The 23,017-nt window shown below is 50.1% G+C and overlaps 1 protein-coding gene across 4 annotated transcripts in view; it reads right to left on the bottom strand.

The window, feature by feature from the left end:
- The window catches only part of SIK3 (SIK family kinase 3), an 88,611-nt gene that overhangs the window by 39,845 nt on the left and 25,749 nt on the right, over positions 1-23,017 (bottom strand). For all 4 annotated transcript variants that reach the window (XM_074561068.1, XM_074561069.1, XM_074561070.1 and 1 more), the window contains exon 2: positions 1,353-1,469. In XM_074561068.1, the coding sequence (XP_074417169.1) occupies positions 1,353-1,469 (117 nt within the window). The remainder of the gene's footprint in view (positions 1-1,352; positions 1,470-23,017) is intronic.

Here is a 23,017-nt window from a genome sequence, read left to right as displayed (position 1 = left end):
TTTAACTCTTTGGACTCCAAAGAAACACTCCTATCTATCGGGCACAGACCAGAAGCCACTGGGCTTGAACAGACAAGAGCTGCTTCTAGGGAACAGCAACTTCTCCTGAGGGTCACCACAACTTCTCCCTTCAAATGCACGCATGAACATTATGTTACAAAATGAATTAGCCCCAGCATATTTCCCCCAGGATTTCAACTTTTTAACATTCTGACACCTGCCATCCGAGTCGGGCAGCCGCAAACAGGAGATCATCCATCTTAATTAGTCTCTTGCACCTGAATACTCCCCCACAGGACCAAAGTCCCTGGGCAGCCCTTTCTCCGCTTGGTGCGCCAGCCCAAAGAAGAGCCGACCTTCCATCTGCAGCCTGCATGGACGTCCCCTCCTTTCCCAGAAGGGGCTGCGACTGAGGCCTCTGGCAAGCATCCCGCTGCGGCAAAGGGGCAGGTAGTTCTGCATCAGCCTGGCGCCCAGTGCTCAGCTCCGGCAGGACGCTGGGAAGGAGCCCGCGTCCCACAGCTGCCCACAGCCGGACTGCAAGCGACAGGGCAGAGTTTGTACGGAGCTTTTTGGCACTCTCTGGTTGTACGTCACTGCTTGAGCCCTCGTAGGCCCGAGGAGGGAGTCTTTCGCTTGTCTAACAGCTTCCAAACCAGCATTTAACGTTTCACCAAGGTGCTGGGCTCCATTATTTCTCTGCTCCCATCACTCTGCTGTCTGCTTGTCTCTGGCCTGTTGCAACCTCCTTGCTCTTCTATTTGACCGCGCAGTCGGAGGGGCACCACCAAATACATGCGTAAGAGGCAACGCACGCGGAGTCTGTCTCCAGAGGTTTTGTTTGCAGACTAAGAGTGCCAAACAAGCTGGAGAAAATGTCTGCAAACAACATTCAAAAGCAGGTCTGCGGCTGCTATCGATCGCCTTCCAGGAAAGCGGAGAGCAGAGCAGCAAGTCCTCGGGGCCACAGGGCACCTGGGCAGGCGGAGGAGAGCAGGGGAGCCGCGTGCCGCCAGTCCTGCTCGCGGGTGGGACTTACTCTCTCCCTTCAATCGAGAAGGGGAGCCCGCATCCGGTTTCAACTGGGAAACTGAAAAGCACACAATAGCCATAAACAAATGGCAAGAGGCCAGCCCACAGCGGAAGCGTGATCTCCCAGAAAAGAGAAGGATTAGCCACACTTTCCCCCTTCCCGCCCCTCTAATCAAAGTACTCTGAGACCTTGACAACATAAAGGACTTCCCCGGTTTTTCACCTAGGAGAAATGGAGGGATAACCCTGGAGAAAGCACTACTGGACACCGTCAAGCTACAGCCCAGAGGGATGGAAAACCCACTGCAGAGGGCTCCTACCTGGTATAACCTGATGATATGTGGGTGGCAAAGCATCTTCATAATCTGAACTTCTCTAAATATCTTCTTCAGGTTCTCTTCATCCAGCTGTGTCTTATCAATGATCTTTATAGCAACCTAGCAGAGGGGAAACAAGAGAGAGGTTATCGACCCAATCGCGTTATTAGGAAAAGCATTTTAAAAACAAATACTGCAGGTACGACTCTGCTGTGCTGAATACTGTATGAAAACAGACAAGGCAGTCCCTGCCTCAGAGAGGCTGGGATCTCCGAGCAGCCTCCCAGAACCCAGCCGGCTTCCTGTAAATTGGGCAGGAAGAAGCTCCGTTTCCAAACTCTCGGTGTGTTTTCCCTACAGAGGGTACCTCGTTGAGAGCAGTGTTACTGGAGGCAGCGAGATTTCCGGGCTGTTGCCCATTACCACGGCACAGTGCGTTTGCAGAGGCACCCAATACTGTGCTGAAGAGCAAGTTATTTCTGAACTCCTGGATATATTTCCAGCGAGTCCAAACTTTTGTGCCGTTTGCTCAAAGGAGCCGTTTCCTAGACCTCCCCAGCCAGCTTCGCTCTTCAGCCTCACCACTGGCGTGTTAACTCACGGCTGGAGGATGAGTCCAAGCACCAGCCTGAGACCCGGAGTGCTTCGGCACAAAAGCAGCGAGACAGAGGGAGAAGCTGCCAGGTCGCCACACAGAGGGGAACAGCTTTCAGGGACCGAAATCTGGATGCACGTCTCGCAGGGCTGAGAAGTATCAGCAGGGATGGAAATGGGAGGGGTGGTGTCAGGCGTCTAACAACTGGGCTATTTATTTATCTATTTTAAAACAGAAGTGCTCTATAACGCTACACTAACAGAGTTTAAACAAGCCGAAGTGCTTCCAGCCAGCTGCTCTCCAGGCTCGAAGACCTCCTCGCTGCCTTCCTCCACCTTCCCCGGCGCCGGTGCCTCCCAAGCTCTTTTGGGCACGGATAGTAAGTCCATCAGCCTCCAAGCAGGGAGACATTTCTGTGCTAACAAGTGCCTCCCCTCAAGTCCACTGCAAGAAAGAAGTTTGTTTCATCCAACACGCACGGATAATAAGGAAAGGAATCTTTTCCGGAAAGCCTGATTAAGCAGGGGAGAAAAGGCAACTCTCTCAGCCAGCGTGATCCCTTGCTGGAGCAAAGAGCTGAAAGAAGAGGCCGCTCCTACCGGCAGAGGAACATTTGCACTGCTGCTTTTAAATCAGATTTCAGCCTCCAGTTACCAAGTACCTTCCTCCCCACCAAGTGCGAGCGAGCAGCTACAGCGTGCCAGCCTAGTTCGAGATTTGTGGGCTGAATTAACATCCACCAGCAGGTTTTCTTGCTCAGAGATGGCACTCGCTCTGGGAAAAGAGCCGCTTTTACAAATCTCCTCCTGGTCGCTTCACTAAAGCATAATTTACAAAACTTCTGTCGAGGAAGACTGCAGAATCATGCAAAGACATGGGGAAGGGCATGCAAAGCAGCACTGCGGGAAAAAACGCTGATGATGCACAACCAGAAAGATTTGACACAGGAGCCCAAAGCCCAATTACATAAATGCTGCGCTTGTACCAGACTCCGGCCTTCGCGAGGGACGGGGACAAGTGCTCCGCACAGGGAGGCGTGCCACGTCCCCGGACAAAAACCCACAGTGGCACACCATCTCAAACGTGTATTTCTCCTCTAGCGCCAAACCCCAAGGGCAATGTGAACGATGCTCTAGCAGGCACGCTGCTGTCTGGAGGAAAAAGACGGGGGAAAAAAAAAAGGGAACAATCTGAAGCACATGAAAATTAAGCCTCATATTTTATCATCAAATCCTTGCCAGGGGAATAACTGCCCTGCATGTAAGCAGAACACAGCAGAATCCCGAAAAGGCACCAAGCACAATAAGCTGTTTCTTTCATTTGAAACCCTTAATTCAGAGCACAGGAACGATTCCAGACTTCTAAGTCACCGAGCACGCTTCCTACAGCGGGAACAGAAGCTGAAAGGCGGCCAGCTCTGGCACTCGGCGCAAGAAGCTGCTGGCAGGAGCAGGGTTAGAGCCGAGGCACAAGGTGAAACGGCAGAATCGGACCCCATTTGGCGGCGCTGCCAAGCACTAACCGGCAGTGATTAACGGAGTGAGGAGCCGCTGTGGCCCTGCTCTAGGCTGGCAGCGCCTGGACTGCAGCTCACCCTCTGCCCAGGAGCAGAGAGGCGAGACGCGCCTGCTTCGTTAGCTACGCCTCTGGTAGATCTGCACCAAGGGGTTTCAAGGAGAACGCTCAGGAGTGGACTGGGAAAGTTAAGAGAGCCGGAGGGGCTTGGAGAGCACTCTACATGCTTTTCACCAAGGATTTTCCCTGCAAGAACTAACTTCTGTAAAGCTTAAACCTATATATGTACATATATATATATACGTATAAAGCTAAGAGAAGCTTCCACGAAGAGTGAAGCCAAGATGTCTACCAAGAGACATGAGTCATTTTCAGGCGCAAATACATAACTGAAAATCCGCAGATCTAGAGTATTCCTAAACTCCTTACTCATTTCCCAGCTCTGTATCTGCTCTAAGGAAGCCTCATTTCACAGCTTAATTACATGGCTCAAGTTGACACTCTTGGCCAAGTTCAAGGTATGTAGAGCATTTGATTGAGTAGAGCTTGGTCAGCAGGGCCAGCCAAAACAGAAGAACTGAGTTCCTCGGGTTTTCTCTCCGCTAACGCAGGGCAGGGAGACGCAGGCTGCCATCACACCGGCGCGCCTGCCCCTACGCTGTGTGCTTTACACGCGGTGCCCCGAAACTCCACACCCACAAGACACACAACACCTGAATTGGTAGCAAAGGAACACAAACACCAGCCAGAAGGTGTCTTCTTGTGAAGGATCTAATTGTGCGTTCGGCCAAACGAGCGGCCCTCGAGCAAACCTAAACCCATCCTCAAAAGCTATGAGGAGGCGAGAGCTGGCGTTTCTGAAGAGGCTTCTTCAAAATGTTTTCGTTCCATTCAGCTGCCTCCAGCAACTGATGTAACATAAAAGGTAAATGTCTCCTGAAAAAGCCTGGGGAAACCACCTTGTGCTCCGGTTTCAGGAAATTCAGAGCTTCCTCACGAACGTGCGAGAGTGGAAGTAGGAAATCCCCTCCGCGCTGGCTGCAGAAGGGAAAGCGCAGGGAATTTCAGGGGTGGGGGGCCTGCCTTTCACCTGGGGCTCTGTGGAGGGACTCCCTCCGGTTGTTTCAGAGGATTGCTTTTTTCCAGAGGGAAGCAGTGGTTTAAAGGCTTTCCAGAACAGACCAGACCAAGTTGGTTTCTCCATTCCTGCATTTCCCAGCTGGCTAATATTCTCCCTCCCGTGAAAGATGATTCAGGATTTCAACAGCAAAAAAGACCGGCTGAAGTTCTCTGGTCGCATCAGCCAGGCTGACTTCAGCTGAGACTCGGTCGCAGGGAAACAGCCACAATGGATTCAGCCCTGCTAGGCGCACGCTTTCCTTCCTTTGGGAAAGTCCGCCCTGCCTCAGCCTCTCGGCCAGGAAAGAGCCCCCACAATTGCGCGCCCTCCTCCTCCTCCCGGGTTCTGCTCCATCCTCCAAGCTGTCCACGCAGGCTCCCCCCAAGCTGTCCACGCTGGGTCTGCACACAAGTTTGCTGGTTTTGCTTGCAGTTCTTCCCGCTGCCATCACAAAACCCCCTCGCCCCAGGAGAAAGCATCGAGAAAGTCCAGGCAAATAGGTCTCCTGCTCCAACCGAAGGGAGCGCTGATGGTCACGGCACCACTAGAACTAGAGCTCTGTAATATTACGTATGCCAAAAGAACCATTTTCAGATTGTCTCATGAAACACTAAATACCCAAACCCCAAATCAAGTGCATTCCCTCATGCTTAGAAATACCATATAAAATAGAGAGGAGAGAGCAAGACTAGATGTCATTAAATAAAGCACAAATTCAGCTACAAGTAGAAGTGGAAGAAAACCATGATCTAATTTCTTAAACAATGAAATACTATTAAAAAGGAGCCTGAGAAGTTAACTATTCTTTTATCAGAAGTTAATGAAGCTTACAGGCAGCAGGATATATGCCAAGTCTGGAGCACACACGCTGCTACCAATTAACAAAGTGTTCCCTCCATTTCTAAACATTTCATTTTTTTTTTCCCCTTCTTGGATCCCAGTAAAATTTGCACTAGTAATTTGAGGAAGAAATTGTTATTTGGAAGAGATGTTAAGCTGCTAAAAAGAGCCGTTGGTAGAGAGAGAAGGTGAGGTTCAAACTGACGCCTGCAAGTGACCGCGGAGGTCTCACTCTTGGGACCAAGCGGCTTGTCCATTGGATTTCCAGATTTTCCTTCAGCTGGACACCGCTCTGTACGGTTTTGATTCTAAAGCCGTGCCGAGTATGTGAGCATGCCAGGCAAAAGCCTTGTGAGAAGCACTGGGAATTTCAACCACAGACGAGCATGAAAGCAAAAGGGGTAGTTGAGGAACTGAAGGAGAGGTATCGGAACTCTGGAAGGCCAAAAGGGCACGAGCAGTTGTCACCAACATCAGCAGCTCTCCCTGCATCACACGGGAAGTCGAGAGGGACAGAAACGACACTGCAGACCACGGCAGTGAGGTGCTTTCACTGCACCCCAAACCTCTCGCGGACGGAACCCCCCAGGTGTCCCCAGCGAGCCCGGGCTGCCCCAAACACCAACCATTTTCTGCACCCCAGCACGCAGAGCCTTTGCATTTCCCAGCAAAACCCAGGGTTCTCCTGAAGGTCTCGAAGTATGAACAAAATTCCAAGTTCCTATTTTGCACTCAGATTTTAAAGTCTGGTAGCCACCAGGGCTAGACGACCGTGCCAAGGGTGAAATCTCCTGAACGAGGCGCAAGTCCTGGTACAGGAGAGAATACCTACTCGCAGGAATTAAAACTTATAGAGACATCCTGTTTATCAGCTAAGCATGGCTAATATTCATACAGACTTCCTTGAATCAATACTGCCCTGCCAACAAGAAGGGAAATGAATTGCTGGGTGCCCAGGCAGCCGGGCAGGAGGAGGACGGGGGTGGCACAGGGGCAGGGAGAGGACAGCCATCCTGCTTTGAACTGCTCCAGCTTCTTGGAAAGTACACGAGGGAGGGAAAGAGGTAGGGGCAAACGGTCTGTTTTCAGTGGAAAGGAGCCATGGAACAGTGAACGTTTCCTTTTTCTTCTGTGCAGGGAACAAAGGAAAAAGCTAAAGACCCTGTCCGGGGCTAACATCTATTACTTCATGCCACCCAGTTGCTTAGATCTAATTATAACTATAATTAAACTATAATTAAAATTTCCTGCGTGGATGATCATTCCATAAAGAAACCACCTTTTCTATTTCAGTTCAGTTGTTTCTATAGCGGCGTTAGTTAAAATCAGAAGAAACCCACTTCTTTCGGAATGTGACCACGCGATCAGTCTAATCAGTGATAGTTATAAAAGCATAATTATGTCAGTAAACGTTCCCATAAGTCAGCAATTGATCTCCTCAATGTAACAAGAGCCAACAGATGGCACCGACAAATTGTCTGCATTGCAAAAAATCAACATGTTTATTTAGGAGAAGCACATTTCCTAGAATTGGTCTGAGGAGTCCTCCCGCTTGAAATGCCTCCTGGAAACCCCAGGTAAAGATTGACGGGACGTAATTCTGCTGCAGAGCACCATGTCCCTGCCACTCGGTTCCCGTGCCGCCCTCCCGTCAGGGCACGTGGCAGGGTACAGCTGAACGAAAAGCCGCCACCAGCGTGGGTCTTGGCACTGGTAAACGAACAAGACTGGAGAAGGCCCGTCTACACGCAAGGCAGGCACTTCAGTTCCTTCTACGTTTGCACGCCACGTCAGTTAAGAAGGCCTCTCCTTTCCATCCACTACGGCTACAGTCTTGCCGGGCTGACAACAGGAGCTGTCAGAGGGACGGACAGAGAAGAACTTCTCTTTCCAGCTGCTCCTGCCTGCCAGAGACACTCGGGAAGCTCGGGAACATGGCCTGTTCGGATTAAGCAGCTGCTGGAGGGGTAAAAATCACTCCAGTAAGCAGATACCAAAGCTGCACAGGACCTTCAGGAGAACTCCAGTAGGAGAGACCAAAATTAAGACAGGTGGGGGGGAAGAAAAAAAAGTAATCAAAAAGCTGAACCTGACCTGAGCAGCGGATGCAAACTGCAGAGATGGCAGCCGAGGCACAGCGGTGAGAGCACTGCACACCTCAGGAAACCTCTCGGGCACGACCAGATTTGGATGTTAAATGCAGCATCCTCCATCCCTTCTCTCTGCTGCAGTGGGACGGGAGCACTGAGCTGCTGCCACGCGCCTACCGAGGGGTGAAGCTGGAGTGTTCGCTCTCTCCAGCTGACCCACACCACATGCTCCGGTGTCCTCGCGTACCCCAGATCAGGCTCCACCATTCCCCTTTTCCCCACATCAGAGCTGCCTACTCAGAACTCTGCAGAGCAGATAAGCAAGTATACGCAGAAGGCGATATGCATATTAGCTACATGTAGAGGCACTTCACTGGCATATGGACACACGGCTGCGATAAAAACAAAACCTGAACTCTAGGCTACCGCAGGTCACGTCCCATTTTGGGAGCTCGCTGCGATGGATGTCACTCTGCAGCGCCGCCGCATTCCCGTATGGACGGTCGGATGGCAGAGGCACATGTTTTTCAGGCAAGCTGTCATCACAAGTCTGCTTGTGTGTTTAGGGTCACTAAAAGTGATCGCTCCAGACGCAAATAGGCAATTTGTACAGTTTTTAGTCATAAGAAAATGCTCAACAAAAAAGATGCTCTAACTGACATTCTGGATACCCAGACAATAGCTCATTACTGGACCGGCGAGACTTCTCTTGACAAGGTCGTGGGCAAGAGAGAGGCATCTCCTCCTCGGAATTAACTAACTAGCAGAATCCACCAAACAAAGTGATGCCGCAGATAGAACTAGGCCATTCTGCAGCAAAACCGGTGGCTTTTGGAGGTGGCACAAATGCAAATATTGGCAGTAGCTGAAAGCAGGAAACCGTGGACCAAGATGCGCATAGCAAAGTTGCATTTGCTCAGGAAGGAAGTTATCACCTTGTCCACATCCCTCTGCAGAATCAATGCAGTGACTTGTGTCTTGCAGAAGGTGAAGAAAATACCGACGGTGTTTTGAGAAAAGTCAATACGTCCAAATCCTCTTGGCCTGCTGCGATGTTAATACACTGCTTGTGTGAACGCTGTACTCTGCTTTGACCTTTCCTCGTCCCCAGGGGAACGGAGCTGGGATTTCAATGACAGAAGCACAAAACCCACATTCACATCTGCAGCTTCGCATAGCAGCTAAACCCAGTTAAGAAAAGCTCATCGTTTCAGTGCAAACACAACAGCCTACAACCACGGTCGGAACCGTCGCAGCCAGAGGAAACCCATCTACAGCACCCTCTAGGAACCCAGCCTTTACCCGTGCTTACAACCAAAACACCCGTTCCTCCTTCTCCAGGCTCCCATTAACTCCACGCTATTAACCCCATTGAAAGCGAAGCTGCAGCTTTGCTTTTCAAAAAGAAACTGTCAAACATGCACAAGAGATGAATGCCCCTGCCCAAAACACGCTGCTTCACAGCATGAGCCTCAAATGGTGACTGAACCCCAGATGCAACTTCTTTTTCCTCTGCTGACCGACGCCAGGACTGACGGGTCTACTCTTGCGCGCTCAGCCACAGTACGTGAGAAATACTGTTCTGCAAGCAACGAGCAAGCTTGATTGCAGAGCTAAAACGGGCTTCCAGGAACTGTGCTCTCCTCCGCTTGTCACAGTTACCCTGCGTCACGGTGCGGTGCTGGAGAGCTTTCCCTAATTATTTCATCACCTGGGGTAACAGCAGGAAACAAGAGAGTGAAGGTAACTCAGAATCTCTGGCTGCCGAACGCGCTGATATAAACTACATCACAGGCTTGCTGAACACCATTAAGGGCATTAAGGTTGCACAGAAAGGCAAGGGAAACGTGACTGGAGACACCAATCAGATAAACAAACCATTTCAGTGCACAAAGAACCTACTTCTGCAAATTGGAGGTGCTGCACGTGCACGTTCCCCAGCCCACAGCGGGGACACCCCATGGAGCATCACCTCGGAACCCATCAGACTCGGGAAGAGGAGGTGCGGAGGGACAGGCGGCAGCGCTCCGCACAGAACTGCGGCGGCAGATGCTTCTGGTCTGGGTCGTGGGGTATCACTACATAATACCCCAGAACCCGACGGCTGCTCGGGGAGTCACCCGGGCTTCAGGCTGAGCAAACCGCCACCAGGGAGGTCAGCCACGCACAGCTCAAGCCCAGCAATCCCTTACGCTGTGCCACATCCACCTCCAGCCTTCTTAGAAGCAAGATTTCCAGAACCCTTTCTGAGTCCTGGTCAGCTGCTGAATCTCCGGGTCCCAGCCTCCGCTGCCTGCTCTTCCGCAGCCACAGCGAGAGATACGCACGGGACTGAACCCCAGGCGGAGCCGGTTCTATTTAGCAAAGCAGACTGCAGCCAGCCACACCTAACCGATTCAAACAGAAGCCAGAGGGCTCTAGGCACACAATTCCTGTCTCTTCTCAACTCCACCAGGTTCACGTTGTGCCGTGTTTACATTACAACTGACCTCTTCATCGTCTTATTTAGCACTCCGTTACAAGGGGGAAAAACCCTCCAGCTCCACGGCTTCAGCTGCCATTTGTGCCAGTAATTTGTTTTTAGTTCAGAAGCCTGACAGAATTACTATAATGCTTAACAGCTGCAAGTTGAAGAGCTTCACAGGAGTCAGAACCATCAATTAGAGGTGGTATGGAAATTATTTATTTCTCCTAGTCAAGGAAAAATAACACAGCACACCCACAAATGCCAGCCTACCGTGATGGCTTGTACTACTGCACTTAAATATGGCCACCTGGCCATCCACAGAGCGCTGGCATGAAAACCCGATGCCTGGTTATGTGACTCAATTGAACTCCTTCACACCTTGACTATGAATGTAGAATACCTAAGCACCAGTATTAAAAGTTAGCTTAAGCCTAAGGAAAAAAAACTCAGGTAAAAGCCAAGTGAAGGCCCCTCTCCCCACCTCTGCCGCCCCCCCAGCGCCAGCTCTTTCTCGACTTCTCTACGTCTTGTTTCTGCCTCGGGATCTTTGATCTAAGGCGAGTCTTTCTACGGCAGAGATTGCGATCTCCCAAACCAGTGCACGCTTTAATCTATTCACAAAACCGAAGTTGCAAATTAGGCCGCTATCTGGTCAAATCTAACCTGAGCTGCAGGTGTAAAGCACATCATACAGACATCGAATGGGAAAGCAGCTTTTGCCTGTCGCATTAGCGGTGGCCCTACGCTAATTATCAGGGGATCTACTGAGGCAATGCAGGTACCGTGTGGGCTTGTGGGAGTGAAAGGAAGGGAAACGCAGCAACGAGCGCTGCTGTGGTTCAGCCGTACGATCTGCTGACAGTCTGCAGCGCTACCTCCATGGCTTCCATGCAAATTAAAAGCAATCTTGGCACTTACTACACAAAGACTGCACTTGCTAATTAAAACCGGTTTTTGAATGAGCTTAGTTAGACTAGTGCAGAACCTTATGGAGGTATATTTAAATTGATGTAAACCGGTTAACTAGTCAAATGCGACGTGAAGAAGCAGAGCCTGGTCACGTAAGCATGACCTGTTCTGTAGAAGAGGTTCAGATCCCATCACTCCGACCAGCGGATGCAAACACAGCATTTCTCCTTGGGCCTTACTAGGCTCCTGCATACGCTACAGCTTGGGCTACCGGCAGCAGAAGAGAGGCCAAAAAGTGAATCAAAACCTGGGAGGACGCTCGCCCACTTTGGTCCCCTTTCAATACAGGTTGTCCTCTCTCTCGGGGCACCGCATTCAGACCATTTTCTTAATCGCCCTCCACCCATCCAGTAATTAGGCAGCTGAACTTTTGTCCAAAAACACATAAGCAGCAAGGTCGGGCCATGTCTGCACAACGCCGGCCATCAGGACGTGGCACCGACCTCTTTTCAAATCAAGGGGAATGGAGGAAAAGTCCGGGATCATGAGATGACAACGCAGGGTGTTCTTGCCTTTATCTGCCGTATTTCCCACACGCGTGGAGCGGTGCACATCGCGCTGCATGTAGGAGGGGAGGCACAAAGCAGCTCGCGTGTGCTCAGCTCCGCATCGCAGCAGCGACGGAGAGAGCTGACATCTGAGGGGGAGAGAGGGAGAGGAGGGGAGAGCGCCAGGACGTCACCGTCACCGGGCAGGATCCTGCGGGAGTCCGGGTTGCCTGGAGACAGAGCCGGCAAGAGGAGGAGGAAAAGCCATTGCTGAGAAGAAAGTCACAACGCCTTGCACAAGCGGAGTTCAATCCCATGCCCCGGCACACGGTCACCAAGGGGACTGGAATCAGAAAGGACATCGCTGTCATCCAGCACTGCTGTGTCTGTTCCAGGTTTCTTCTGAAAACCGCATTCGTGACTCTGCCGAAGTGTTTCACATTGTCATTTGTACATCATGTAAAGCTTTTAGCAAACTCAAGCGTATATTAGATCCTCTCCCCATACTTCACGCTGTCTAACAACTGGCACTGCGTTACAGCTCAGCGCATGGCAGAGTCCCCCGGGCCACTACAAAATGCCCCAGTGCCACCAGGTGAGCCCAAACCCCCCACCAGTTCACCTCCGAGGCCATCCCTGCACCGGGTTTGTCACAGTTCTTTTGTTTGCCAAGACAGCAGGGGGGAGGAGACTACGCCGAATTCACCTACAGTATCAGCCCGACGCACGTGTCATGCACCCCCAGTGATATCCAACATAATGCTGCAGGCCAGAAGAACATCAGGAAAATTTGACCACTTCTGAGAAAAGCTTGCTGCTGTTAAGCACTGGGGTCGCCCTGACCTGCAGGAATCACACCCAGCACGGCGCAGATGGGCACTGGGTTGAAGACATGACTTCCACACTTCCACGCCATGCTGGTACAGTCTCTTTCCAAACATGTTGTTAATTAGTCCCTACCTCACAACCTCTCTGAAAAGCCCGGTGAAGGAATAAGAAAATAAAATCCATATGGAGAAGTGTATTGGATCACGTGCGAGTAAAGGCACCAGCTTTTTCTTTTGGACACTTCCACAGGTGACCACCTTCCCTGGTTACTCCTTCCCCCGCTCACAGCCCCGCCAGCCAGCAGACCAGGATGGAGCCAGCCGGGCAGCTTCAGCATTCAGTGCAGACAAGATTCAGTTTACCAACGCCTTTAGTAGCCATTTGTCAGTATCACGGCAGGAGACATTAGTTGCACATCGTAACCGACCACCATCCAGACCTTTGACTCCTAACATCTCTTGAGATTGCCATTTAAAGATTTAAAGTGCTGTCAAAGAGCCAGTGTTGCTAAAACCCAAAAAGCCCATCAGTGTCCAATCAGCGAAGCTTTATTAACACGTATCACGCCGAAGTAAGAGCATTTCGCAAAAGCCCAACTGCGAACTCTTAAATTGCAACGGATTTACTGCTGCTTTGCCCAGAAGGAAGCGAACTCTTAAATTGCAACGGATTTACTGCTGCTTTGCCCAGAAGGAAGCGATAGGTGAGGCAGCAGCGTGTCCACCAACTAATCTACCCAGCTCCTTTCAGCAGCCGGACTCGAGAGCTGCCTGCGAGGTCACCTGCGCTCCAGCAAGCCCATTTGCACGCGGCTAATGCTCCTGCCCGCAGCCGGCGGAGCTGCAGGAAATCGTACTTGCCTGTTACTTGCTGGCGCTAGAGCAACACTAGACTCTTGGACCGAGTTGCTTAGCAGCAGAGTTTTGGAAATGTAGTCGCATGCAGGAAGAAATCTGTCACAGCAGGCTACGCATCAAGAATGCTGTACGGCAGCGGCCACGGGTCCGCCTGCTGCGAATCCAAGCTGTGCTCGCTGCAACGCACAGAGCGCGCTTGAGAGCGGACGAGGAACGAGACACACAGTCCGCCTTCCAGGGCTTTAGGGAGGGACCCATCTAAATATCCATAGGAAGTCTTTGCAAAACCGCTAGGATATTAGAGCAAGCAGGTTTTAAAAGCGTCCCTGAAAGTTCCCCTGGATTGTCATTTTGCTGTAATTCAGTCATGACCTAAAGAAGGAAGTGACAAAGAAAAATAACACATTTCAAGTATACAGCTCAAAACCAGACTCAGGTTCGAATGCAAGCAGATGGGCTTATTAAAAAACAAAAGCTCAGAAGTAAGGAAAGGTAGTAGACAGTGTGCGTGAAGCGTTACAGAACATACTGTACTTTGGGGTTCGAATATTTCTAAGCAGTACTTACGCCGCAAAGATCACTACTCGGACGGAGAGGTCCCCAGTGAGAAGAGGGAATACCCAACATCTCTCGTGTCAGAAACACGTCCTGAGCAGCCAGCGCTGCTGCATTGCACAGCAACAGCGCTCTCGGCAAGTAAAGAGTAGCTGGCTATTTTTTTAATGACCAGAGCGCCATGCGCACAGCAAGAGCATCTCTGGTTTGGCTCGGCAGCCTTGCACACAACACAAGAAACCCATTGCCCTACGCTGCAATCAGGAAAAATACCTGGCGCTGTACCAGGACGTGCAGCAGAGCCACAGGGAGCCTTTGCACCGGCTTCCAATTTATTTCCTGAGGCTCCTTAAGGGTTAAAGCAGAGGACTTCTGGAAGATATTAAGCACTGATGTCTTGGCTTCCCTTCTGCAAACAGAAACAATCTCCAGAGGAATCTGTCATCCCATATAACAATCCCTTTCACTCAACCTCAGCGGCCCGCTCCCTTTGCCTTGCCACAGCCCAAGCGGCAACGGCTCCGTGCTGAGCTATTACACTGAATTATGCCCGCATTCCAGGGAGGAGGCCAGGTTCTGCAGTAACGCCAGCATACGCAGTACTTTTAATATGGAGTTACATTATGTGCAGTCATATTCAGAAGCATAATGGCTCCCGGTTAAAAAAAAATAAGGCTGTAAGAACGTTAAATAGCACATTGGGATCACAGCAGTATCAGAGAAAATCTAAAGTGACAGATAGGATGGAACGAATCACCATTCCACTTCATATGCCATCAAGTCCATTTGGGAATATAGTATTCTGGGCTCTAAATTGCCAACTTGCACAGATATTTTCCTAAGTCTGTGAGCGTTAGGTCTTTTCTATACCAAAGTGAATATATGATATTCAAAATAAACCAAAAGCAACAGCCGACACTACAACAGCACCCACTTGCAGAAGAGGGAGTTATGCTGGGATACTGCTACAGCTCAGAGACTGCAGAACAGCAAAACCTCGTCCCAGCCTCGGGTGCTCGCAGCGGGCACAGGCAGGGCCAACGGCACTTCCCAGGGACCAGGTCTTTCCCCACCGAGTTTCTGTACGTAGGCAAACGCTGCTCCCTCACCCAGTACATTTAACATCACAATTAGAAGGTGATACCATCACATTTAGTTCTGTGATTATTTGTAAAGGTGCCAAATGCATTAATGCTACGGGATCGGGGGTATACCCAGCGGGAAGGGACCAAGATTTCAACAGGAAAGCAAAGGATAAAGCAAAATGCCAGACCTAGATGATGTATTCAGAAATTTTTAGACGCTGCGTTTCCAGCAACAGCCTTTATACGTTTGCCATGATTAGATGGCAGTTTCTATGGGAACAAATAAGCAGTGGCCCCGTCACAAGATGTCTTGTAAATGGCACTCTCTTACGGCGTAGCGTGAAAGGCACCATCCACTCGGTACATCGAGATGTGGGCTCCCAGGCTCCTCGGCCTGATCGCGTTTGAAATGCTGAGGGCAGCATATGTATGCGTTTATGATGAATATCCACTGCTTTGCAAGCCTGTACTAGCTGACAGGATTAATGTATTCAGTGGCAGCCAGTCCATTCCACATCTGCTTTAATTTGGGCAACTTCTCCTGCCCGTATAAACCTTCATTCTGGGAGCGTTCCTTCTCTTTGTGAAAAATGCCGGCAGCAGTGGAGTGCCAGTGCCACAACCGAACTGGCACGGACCAGCCGAGGGAAGATGCCCACCTTTGGAAAAGGTACCGCAGTCGGAAGATAAAAAGCACTGTGAAGGCTAACATGCCAGATATTAAATAACGATTTTTCTCCGGAACACTTATCCTTTTCACCCCCCAAAATATCCCAAATATCTCCAGGCTGAACTTTAACAACTGATGAAGCCCAAATCATGGATTCATGGATCACGAAATCTTGTGTCGCAGCATAGCCTAGCAAAGATTTCTCTGGACCAGGTTATCAGCTCGTGAGGCAGAACTATAACGGGCACCCCAAAAGTACTTTCAGTACAATGCCAGCGTTGTCGTTACGCTCAAGAGTCCAGTATTTGTGCGCCTGTGAGGCACCAACACCTACGGTATCAAATAACGACCGCTGGTTTCACATCCCTGGGCAGTGCCAGCTCCACGCACCTCCCGAGGGGGGACCCAAGCAACAGCCAGCATTCCCTCGCGCAAAGCGAGCCTGGGACCCGCCAGCAGCCAGGGGCAGGCAACCACAGCATCTCTGCTGCAGATTCGCTTGCTCCTCAGGTCAACCGCTGCCTGCTCAGGGCAGCTCCTGAAAGGCTGGAATTTACCTCTCAGAGGTAAATTCAGAGAAGGATTTTTCACAAAGAGACCTCTCCCATCAACAGTATGTTTACTACCTGCTGCAAAACCTAGTAACTTTCGTCTGCGAGTGGCTCCGAAAAGATTAGAAGCGATCAAACCAATGCAACACGTCTTTAGCCTTAAAATGTCAGAATTCTCATTGCAGTCACAAGACTACAGAAGGCGGCAATTCTCTTCTCAAAACCCTTGCCTCTTCCTGTATCTCCTCTCTTTCAGTTAATTAAAAATCCCTCAATTAGCTGATTTAGGGAGGGTTAATGCTGTTGTCAGGAAGATCTGTTCCACGCTCCCCTGGGCCTGAAAACAAGCGTGGCTGCCTCCCTCCCCCCCATTACAGAAAAGAACAGTTTCAGATTCGGCAAAGGTTCCAGAGTATCACCACCCCTCACTCCAAAACTGTTATGAAATGAAGTGGAAATTTCTAGGAAGAGAAGCCAAGAGTGAAACGGCAAGGAATGTAAGCCTTCAACACATTAACCCTCGCAACCAAGATAAAGCCAGTCCCGGCGCTGGGTACCCCCTCCCCGCCCCAGTCTCGCACACGCTTTGTGATCGAGGCAAACCCAATCATGCCAGCGTCAGTGCCACGAATTTCAGGAAAGCTGGCTCCCCCGTGCCCCCGCCCCATCTATTTCTCATTATTTGCGCTGACTCAGAAAGACATGTACTAGGTGCGTTAAAGCTAGTGACCTTAAAACCTCAATCCGGTCCAGGCAGCATCTCTGCCGGGAAGGGAGCGGGCAGCACGGCGGTGCCGCTGCCCACAAACCAGCGCACTCGGGGACAGCCTGGCTGGGACCTCGCTCCACCGTTACCATCGGTCACCCTGCCCGCAGCGGACCTTCACGAGGACACGGCTGAAAATGGGCATAACATGAATGGCAAAGTTGAAGCGCAACTTGTCTGACGTCCGCAACCTATTGATCTTCCCCGGACTCCTCCAACCCCCCTGTGAGGTGGGAGAACCACAGGCTGCCTCCACCCCTCTGCTTTCGGTGGAGTTTATAAAGGAAGGTGCAAGGTTGGCAACTTACATTAGATCATAAGGTTTGGCCTAAAATAACCCCACGTTCTGCAGTGGTATTTCCACCACAGGGTGAGGGGGGAATACCTAAGTAAAGTCAGAAATTTCCTCACTCTCAACAAGCGAGCAGCTCGGAGCCTGCTGGGGACAAAACCACCCTTGCAGTTATTTCCACTAATTGTTGCCAGTGATGTCAGAGCCCGGTACCTGCCTCTTGTAGCTTTAGGAAGCTTGCTTCTCCCCTAAAAACACAAAGATTAGCTTAAAACTTAAGTTTATTTCCTAACAAAGCAAGCTTGACAGAAGCTCCTTCCTCAGCAGTAACTGCACAGACCAACATTTTAAAGAATCACCTTTCACTTCGGTGTAGAACTGAACTACAGCACTTGAGAAGCTTACAAGCCACTTCCAACAATAGTATCTGATTTCCCTTATCAGTAGAAATGACTGAAACCCGCAGATAACACACTCAGGAGTTGAAAACCTACTTCAAAGCCAAAACATGATACAGCACTGGCCTCCAAGGGAGGCATGGTATAGCGTGGTGCGAGCAAAAGGGCGCTCAGACGGAGAACTGCTGCAGAACACGAGAACTGTCGTGCACATGGGTCGGTGTGCTTCCACCCGTGCCAGGTGATGACTGCTACTTCATGGCAGAGGGAAGAGCCTTGGGGACAAAGGGCTCCCGTCCTCAAGGACCCCGCAGCCCTACAACACATAATACTTCTTCACGCCCCTCACGCAGCAAACGAGAGCCCCTAAGATGCACCTTTTCCCCTTCTGGAGGTGGGTGCGCCGAGGAGGCCTCCCAACAGCTCAAGAAGCAAAGGAGGTCAGCCTTCGTCTGCAAAGAGCCCTGACCAAGGGGTACCGTAAGGGACAGAGGGGAGATCTTATTTCCAGCTTTACTGGCAAACCAGGGGCAACACCATCACCCAAACTCTCATCAGAGAGCACCAAACGGTCACAGCAACCGGGAAGTCAGATCTCGTGTTCATGATTCCCCTTTCTGCCAGCTGAAGCACAACACAGCTCCGAGGAGGAGGTAATTCGGGCGCAGACAGGACAATTCCAGAGCTTCACCCTAAACCCCCAAGCGACCCACTGCTTTCCAAACATCCCACACAGCCATTGACCCCAGGCTGGTGACAGTATGTGGCAAAGGGCCAAAAATCACAAAGAGCAATGGGTGTCACGGTCTTATCGCTGCCGCTCCATCTAGGCAAATTAAACACGTCATTATCCCAAGGAGCCGGCAGCTCCAGCTGGCAAAGAGGGAGACCAGCAGCAACCAAGGGCTCGGGGGGCCGGAGAGTTTTGCAGCGGGTTTCACATGTGACAAATGACCACCGCTGCACCCCAGCTCTAAAACATAAAGCAAGGGACAATGGAGTATTTTTGGAGCACGGAGACACTGCTATTTTGAAAGCAGACTTCAGCGCCGTAGTACCGAAATTCTAATTGTGGCGGCTGCTTTGCTTTGCCACCGTAAATCCTCTTCTGAGGGAGTAAGACAGCAGCCAATACATGAGCGTAGGCATTGCACAACTGGGCTTCTACAAGCACTTGGTGTGAAGAATAATGTTCTTAAAAGATTTAATTTCTAGGGAATGTTTAAATACTGAAGAGTAAACACTGAGTCAGAGACATGCACTAAATACAGGTAAATGCAGCAGGGGCACGTGGAAGCAAAGCCGCAGCCTGGAATTCACTCAATGCCTCTCCTTGTACATGTGAAATTCAGGGCCCGACAGAGGACAAAGCCTCTTTTATACGTGCAGGAACTGCAAGAAAACAAAAACCAAACAAAAAAAGCCAATCTACAGATCCGTTTGGGGGTCTTAAAACAGGTCTGCAATACACAGCTTCGTGTGTCTGAATTTTCGGTATCTGAGCTTGTCCTTACGTATAAAGCACAACGGTCAGACAGCAAGTACTTACAAGTTGAGGAATCACGGAGCAGAGCAGCAATACAGAAGAAAAGGTCTGTCAGCGATCACTGCAAGCGTCAAGGGAACTACCGCGCATCTTTGGGGAGGTGACCGCACAGTAAGTATTGCTCCCTTCCACGCCTTAAGTTTAACAATCTAAATATATGGTGGGTTTTCCCATTCCACTGTATTCCCTATTTCTTACAGCAAACAGGTCAGTAGTAGTTGCACCAGGAAACTGACAACACACTTTGATTTTTCTTGCAGCAGACCAAAAACATTTACTTTCACAAGAACAAACTAATGCAGCTACTGAACTGTTTTTGTCCCAGATCTTGTAGTACAGCAAGATGTGGGGAAAAGCAAGAGCGCTGTATGCTAAGGTAACTCGCCAGCTCAAACAGCCGCTACACGCAGAGGTGCGTGTGTTTTCTGTGATTTCCAACTGGCCATACACATGCATAACAGGCATTTTCTGTTACCGAACTGCCCTTCCTGCAGTGCCCCCCCAGGAAATAGTGCTGTTTGACGCCGTCCGGCGCTAACCAGAAGCCCCAAGCTCCCCTCTGCAGACCCCAGCCTAGCACGCCATGGCATTTGTTCGCACCCTTACACAGCTAAACTGCTATTTCCAAACAAACTCAACAAGCCATGACAACAGTGGAAGGCACAGCTGGAAGCTCGCGCAGTCCCTGCGAGCTCAGAAACACATACAAAGCGGGTTAGCTCAGCACATCCGCCCAGACAGGGCTTTCCCTCGCCGCCGGCCACCTCGGGCTCCTGCCCTCCCTTCACGTCCCAGCAAAGCCTAAGCCACTCAGCCAAGGGATTTCTGCCTCCTCAGATGGGGAAGGGGAGCACAGATAGTTCTCAGCAAACTTGGCAGCCCATGTGGGAACCGATACAGCCGGGGTGGGCAAGCTGGAGCCAGGAGAACAGTTTTGGCTCCTAAACTAGAAGCCTGAAAAATTGGAAGTGGCACTCCATTTGTTTAAATTACCTTCCGAAACCATGCTCCATATGTGGGAATAAACAGTCACTCTGGTAGCCCTGAACGCAACCAGGAGTAAATTGTTCCAAGATGCACATCTGCATTTACCAAAGATTAGAGAGACAGGCTGCCAAGTCAGGATTTGATTTTCCTTACAAGACTTTTTTTTTTAAAAAAAGAACTCTTAACTGAAAATGGCAGCACAGAAAGGTACTACATATGGAACAAGAACAGATCGCCATCGCCCCCACCTCCTTCAAATGAAGGTCTCTGCCTGTCCCACTGCCTCGTGCGAAGGCCACCGAACAGAGCACGCCCTGCATGTCCCTCTCACAGTGCACCTCCATAGCCCACCTCACCTGCAGCCCAAGAGAAAAATAACAGCTCGCCCCCAGCAGCCCGCAGAGAGAGCGGCTCCAGGAATGCACTTTCACATTTTATGCATCAGGCCCGCACGGGCACATGAATGATGGGATCCATCGAGACTGGAGGTCAGCTACACGGATCCTGGGATGGTGATGGGACTGGGTAATAGGGCTCGACAACAAGGAGCAATCGTCTTTTCTTTTGCAGATGTACTAGGGGATCTAGAAAGGACAAATGCTCAGCATCACTCCCAAAACCTCTGGTGTGAGCAACTTGAACTGCAGGACAAACACCTCCCAGAGTTGGGAACGTTATAGAAGACTTGGGCGAGTCTATGTGGCTATGGCTCAGCCAGCTATCTTCCAGGGAAGAAAACTTCTATATAGGCCACTTCTCCCCAAGTTCTTTATTCATCATTATGTCGCTTAAAAAGCATTTTTTTCATATTCCTGCACATCTGTAAAATACAACAAAATTCAGAGTACAGACGCAAGCTTTGAAGTGATTCTTTCTTATCCTAAGAACTATGGGAGTCCCAGCTCAAGGGCAAGATCTCCATGCGGAGCAAGCCCGCTCTGTCCTTCCCAGCACCAGTGCCAACCTACTGGCAGGATTTTACAAGCTACCTAGCCCTTGAGCTCTAACGCTTTAAAGCCCCCGTCCCCTCCGCGCTGTACAGTCCGAGGGGGATTTAGCGAGGAGCTCGTACTGTATGGCTATCGAATGACGCGGCCAGTAAAACAAGCTGCTTGCCTTCTAAACCTGGAGCATCACAAGACCGCTACAGAAATGTCAAGAGCAGCAGCGCCCGCAGAACAGCCGCGAGCTCACTTGTTGCTTGCTGGCTAACATTAGGACACGAAACGACTGCCTTTGCAGCAAAGCATGCACAATATCCTGCCTATTTAAGACTAAGCACCACTCAGTTGCTCAGGTAACCTATACGCCATGAGGCCTGCAAATAGTTAAGCCCAGGCTGCCAGCGCTACCTGGTCTGAGCAGCAAATCGGGATCATCGCGAGGCATCTCTTCCTGAAATTCTCTCTTTCCAGTGCTCTAACCAACTTGGAAAGCTTTAGCTCAATCACAAAAAAACCCCAACACCCCATGAGCAAATACCAGGTCTGGTTTTAAGAAACTCTTGACTTCACACAATTAAGAGGTTTTATTTACAAGGCCATATTCTATAGCTAAGCAACGCTCTTCTGTGTTGAGTCTCTCAGTTTTGTAATTCTGCGTATTTGGCGATATGGACACTGGTCAAGGCATTTCCAAAATGCATCACCGTTTCTGAAGTGCCTGATCAAAAAAGGTAGGAAGTTGCTTTAACAAGAAACTTACAAGTACTGGGCAAGATGTTCATGGCAGCAGTACAAGAAAGTGTGGAAAAAGTGTAGCAATCCAAACACAGTATCTTGCTTGTTCACACTCCGTATCAACATTTTACCCAAATATTGACTACTTGGCCTTAGGTGGCTAATTTACAAGTTAACTGCGTTCTTCCGCTCTTTCGCGTTTTTACCCTAGGATGCGCTGAAATCCAGGTCGCCTGAAACAGCTGTAATGCTAGAGAAAATGGTGGTACGAAAGGAAAAATAAGAGAAATCTAGAGCTGCATAAAGGTTCCATAATAGAAAACCTTTCCGCGCGGCTGCAGAGCTGAACGTAACCGCTGTGCAGCTCTGCTGAGCACATACTGAACCAATTACACAGGAGCCTCCTAAGACCCACACAACCTCGGGAGCTATCATATTATGGATCCTTATGTAAGGCACAATGACGTAAATACAGTCTCCCTTGACACACGGAGGGTGCAAGATGAGCGAGCCTGCAGGAATTTCAGATCACATTTCCGATCTCCCCTATTCATTCATTTGTATCATTTGTGATGACCTTGCTCTCCAGGGACATTTATTACCAGAAGCAGATAAATGAGATTCCTATTAACTTAAACTATACCGGCAAGAAAATAAAGGCACCGTCTCACAAGGCCAGTTATTATTTTTTCTCTCTTTAAATGCAGATGAAAAAAAAGCTTATTTACCAACAGCAAGACTGGTAACGCTAACAATCATCGCTGTCCTCGATGCTAGAAACCAGAGAACCCAAAGAGTTTGCATTTCAGCTGCAGGATCTCATCTTGGGAAGAGAGAGAACATCCTGAGAAACATGCAGGCTAGTGAAGAAGCCTCCAAGGCAACACGCTATTCCTCCCTCCGCCCCCAAATCCTCCCCCGCTGCCCCCTACCCCCACAAATCCCAACACATTTATTTCCAGGCAGACTAGTTAGTCTTTTATCCTCTAGACATGTCCAAGTAAATTTAAAACCACACATCAAAATCCTAACCAGCTAAGATCAAAAGATGGTGCTAAAACAGACCCTGGGCTCATTTCAGTTCAGTCCCAGCAGCGGGATGCAGGAAGATGTCAGCCACTGGAAGAAAGGACACTGTGCATGCCTAAGTACTACTGTTTACCTCGTTTCAGAGCACAGAACGGGAACACGCAGGGCGGGAAGCCGACGTGCACACTGGCATCAAACATGCAGAGTCTCGTTTGTGCGCAAGGCCAGGCGGGTGAGGGGGTGCTGCTCCTGCAGCCACCGCGTGTGCCGTCATCTTCCCAGGGAAATCTTCCAACACTGGCATTTTTCCTGAGAGTCTGCCTCGTGGATGGAAGAGCGTG

This window comes from Larus michahellis, chromosome 17 (assembly GCF_964199755.1).
Source record: "Larus michahellis chromosome 17, bLarMic1.1, whole genome shotgun sequence".
Lineage (NCBI taxonomy): Eukaryota > Metazoa > Chordata > Aves > Charadriiformes > Laridae > Larus > Larus michahellis.
This window is presented reverse-complemented; position numbering and strand designations above follow the sequence as displayed.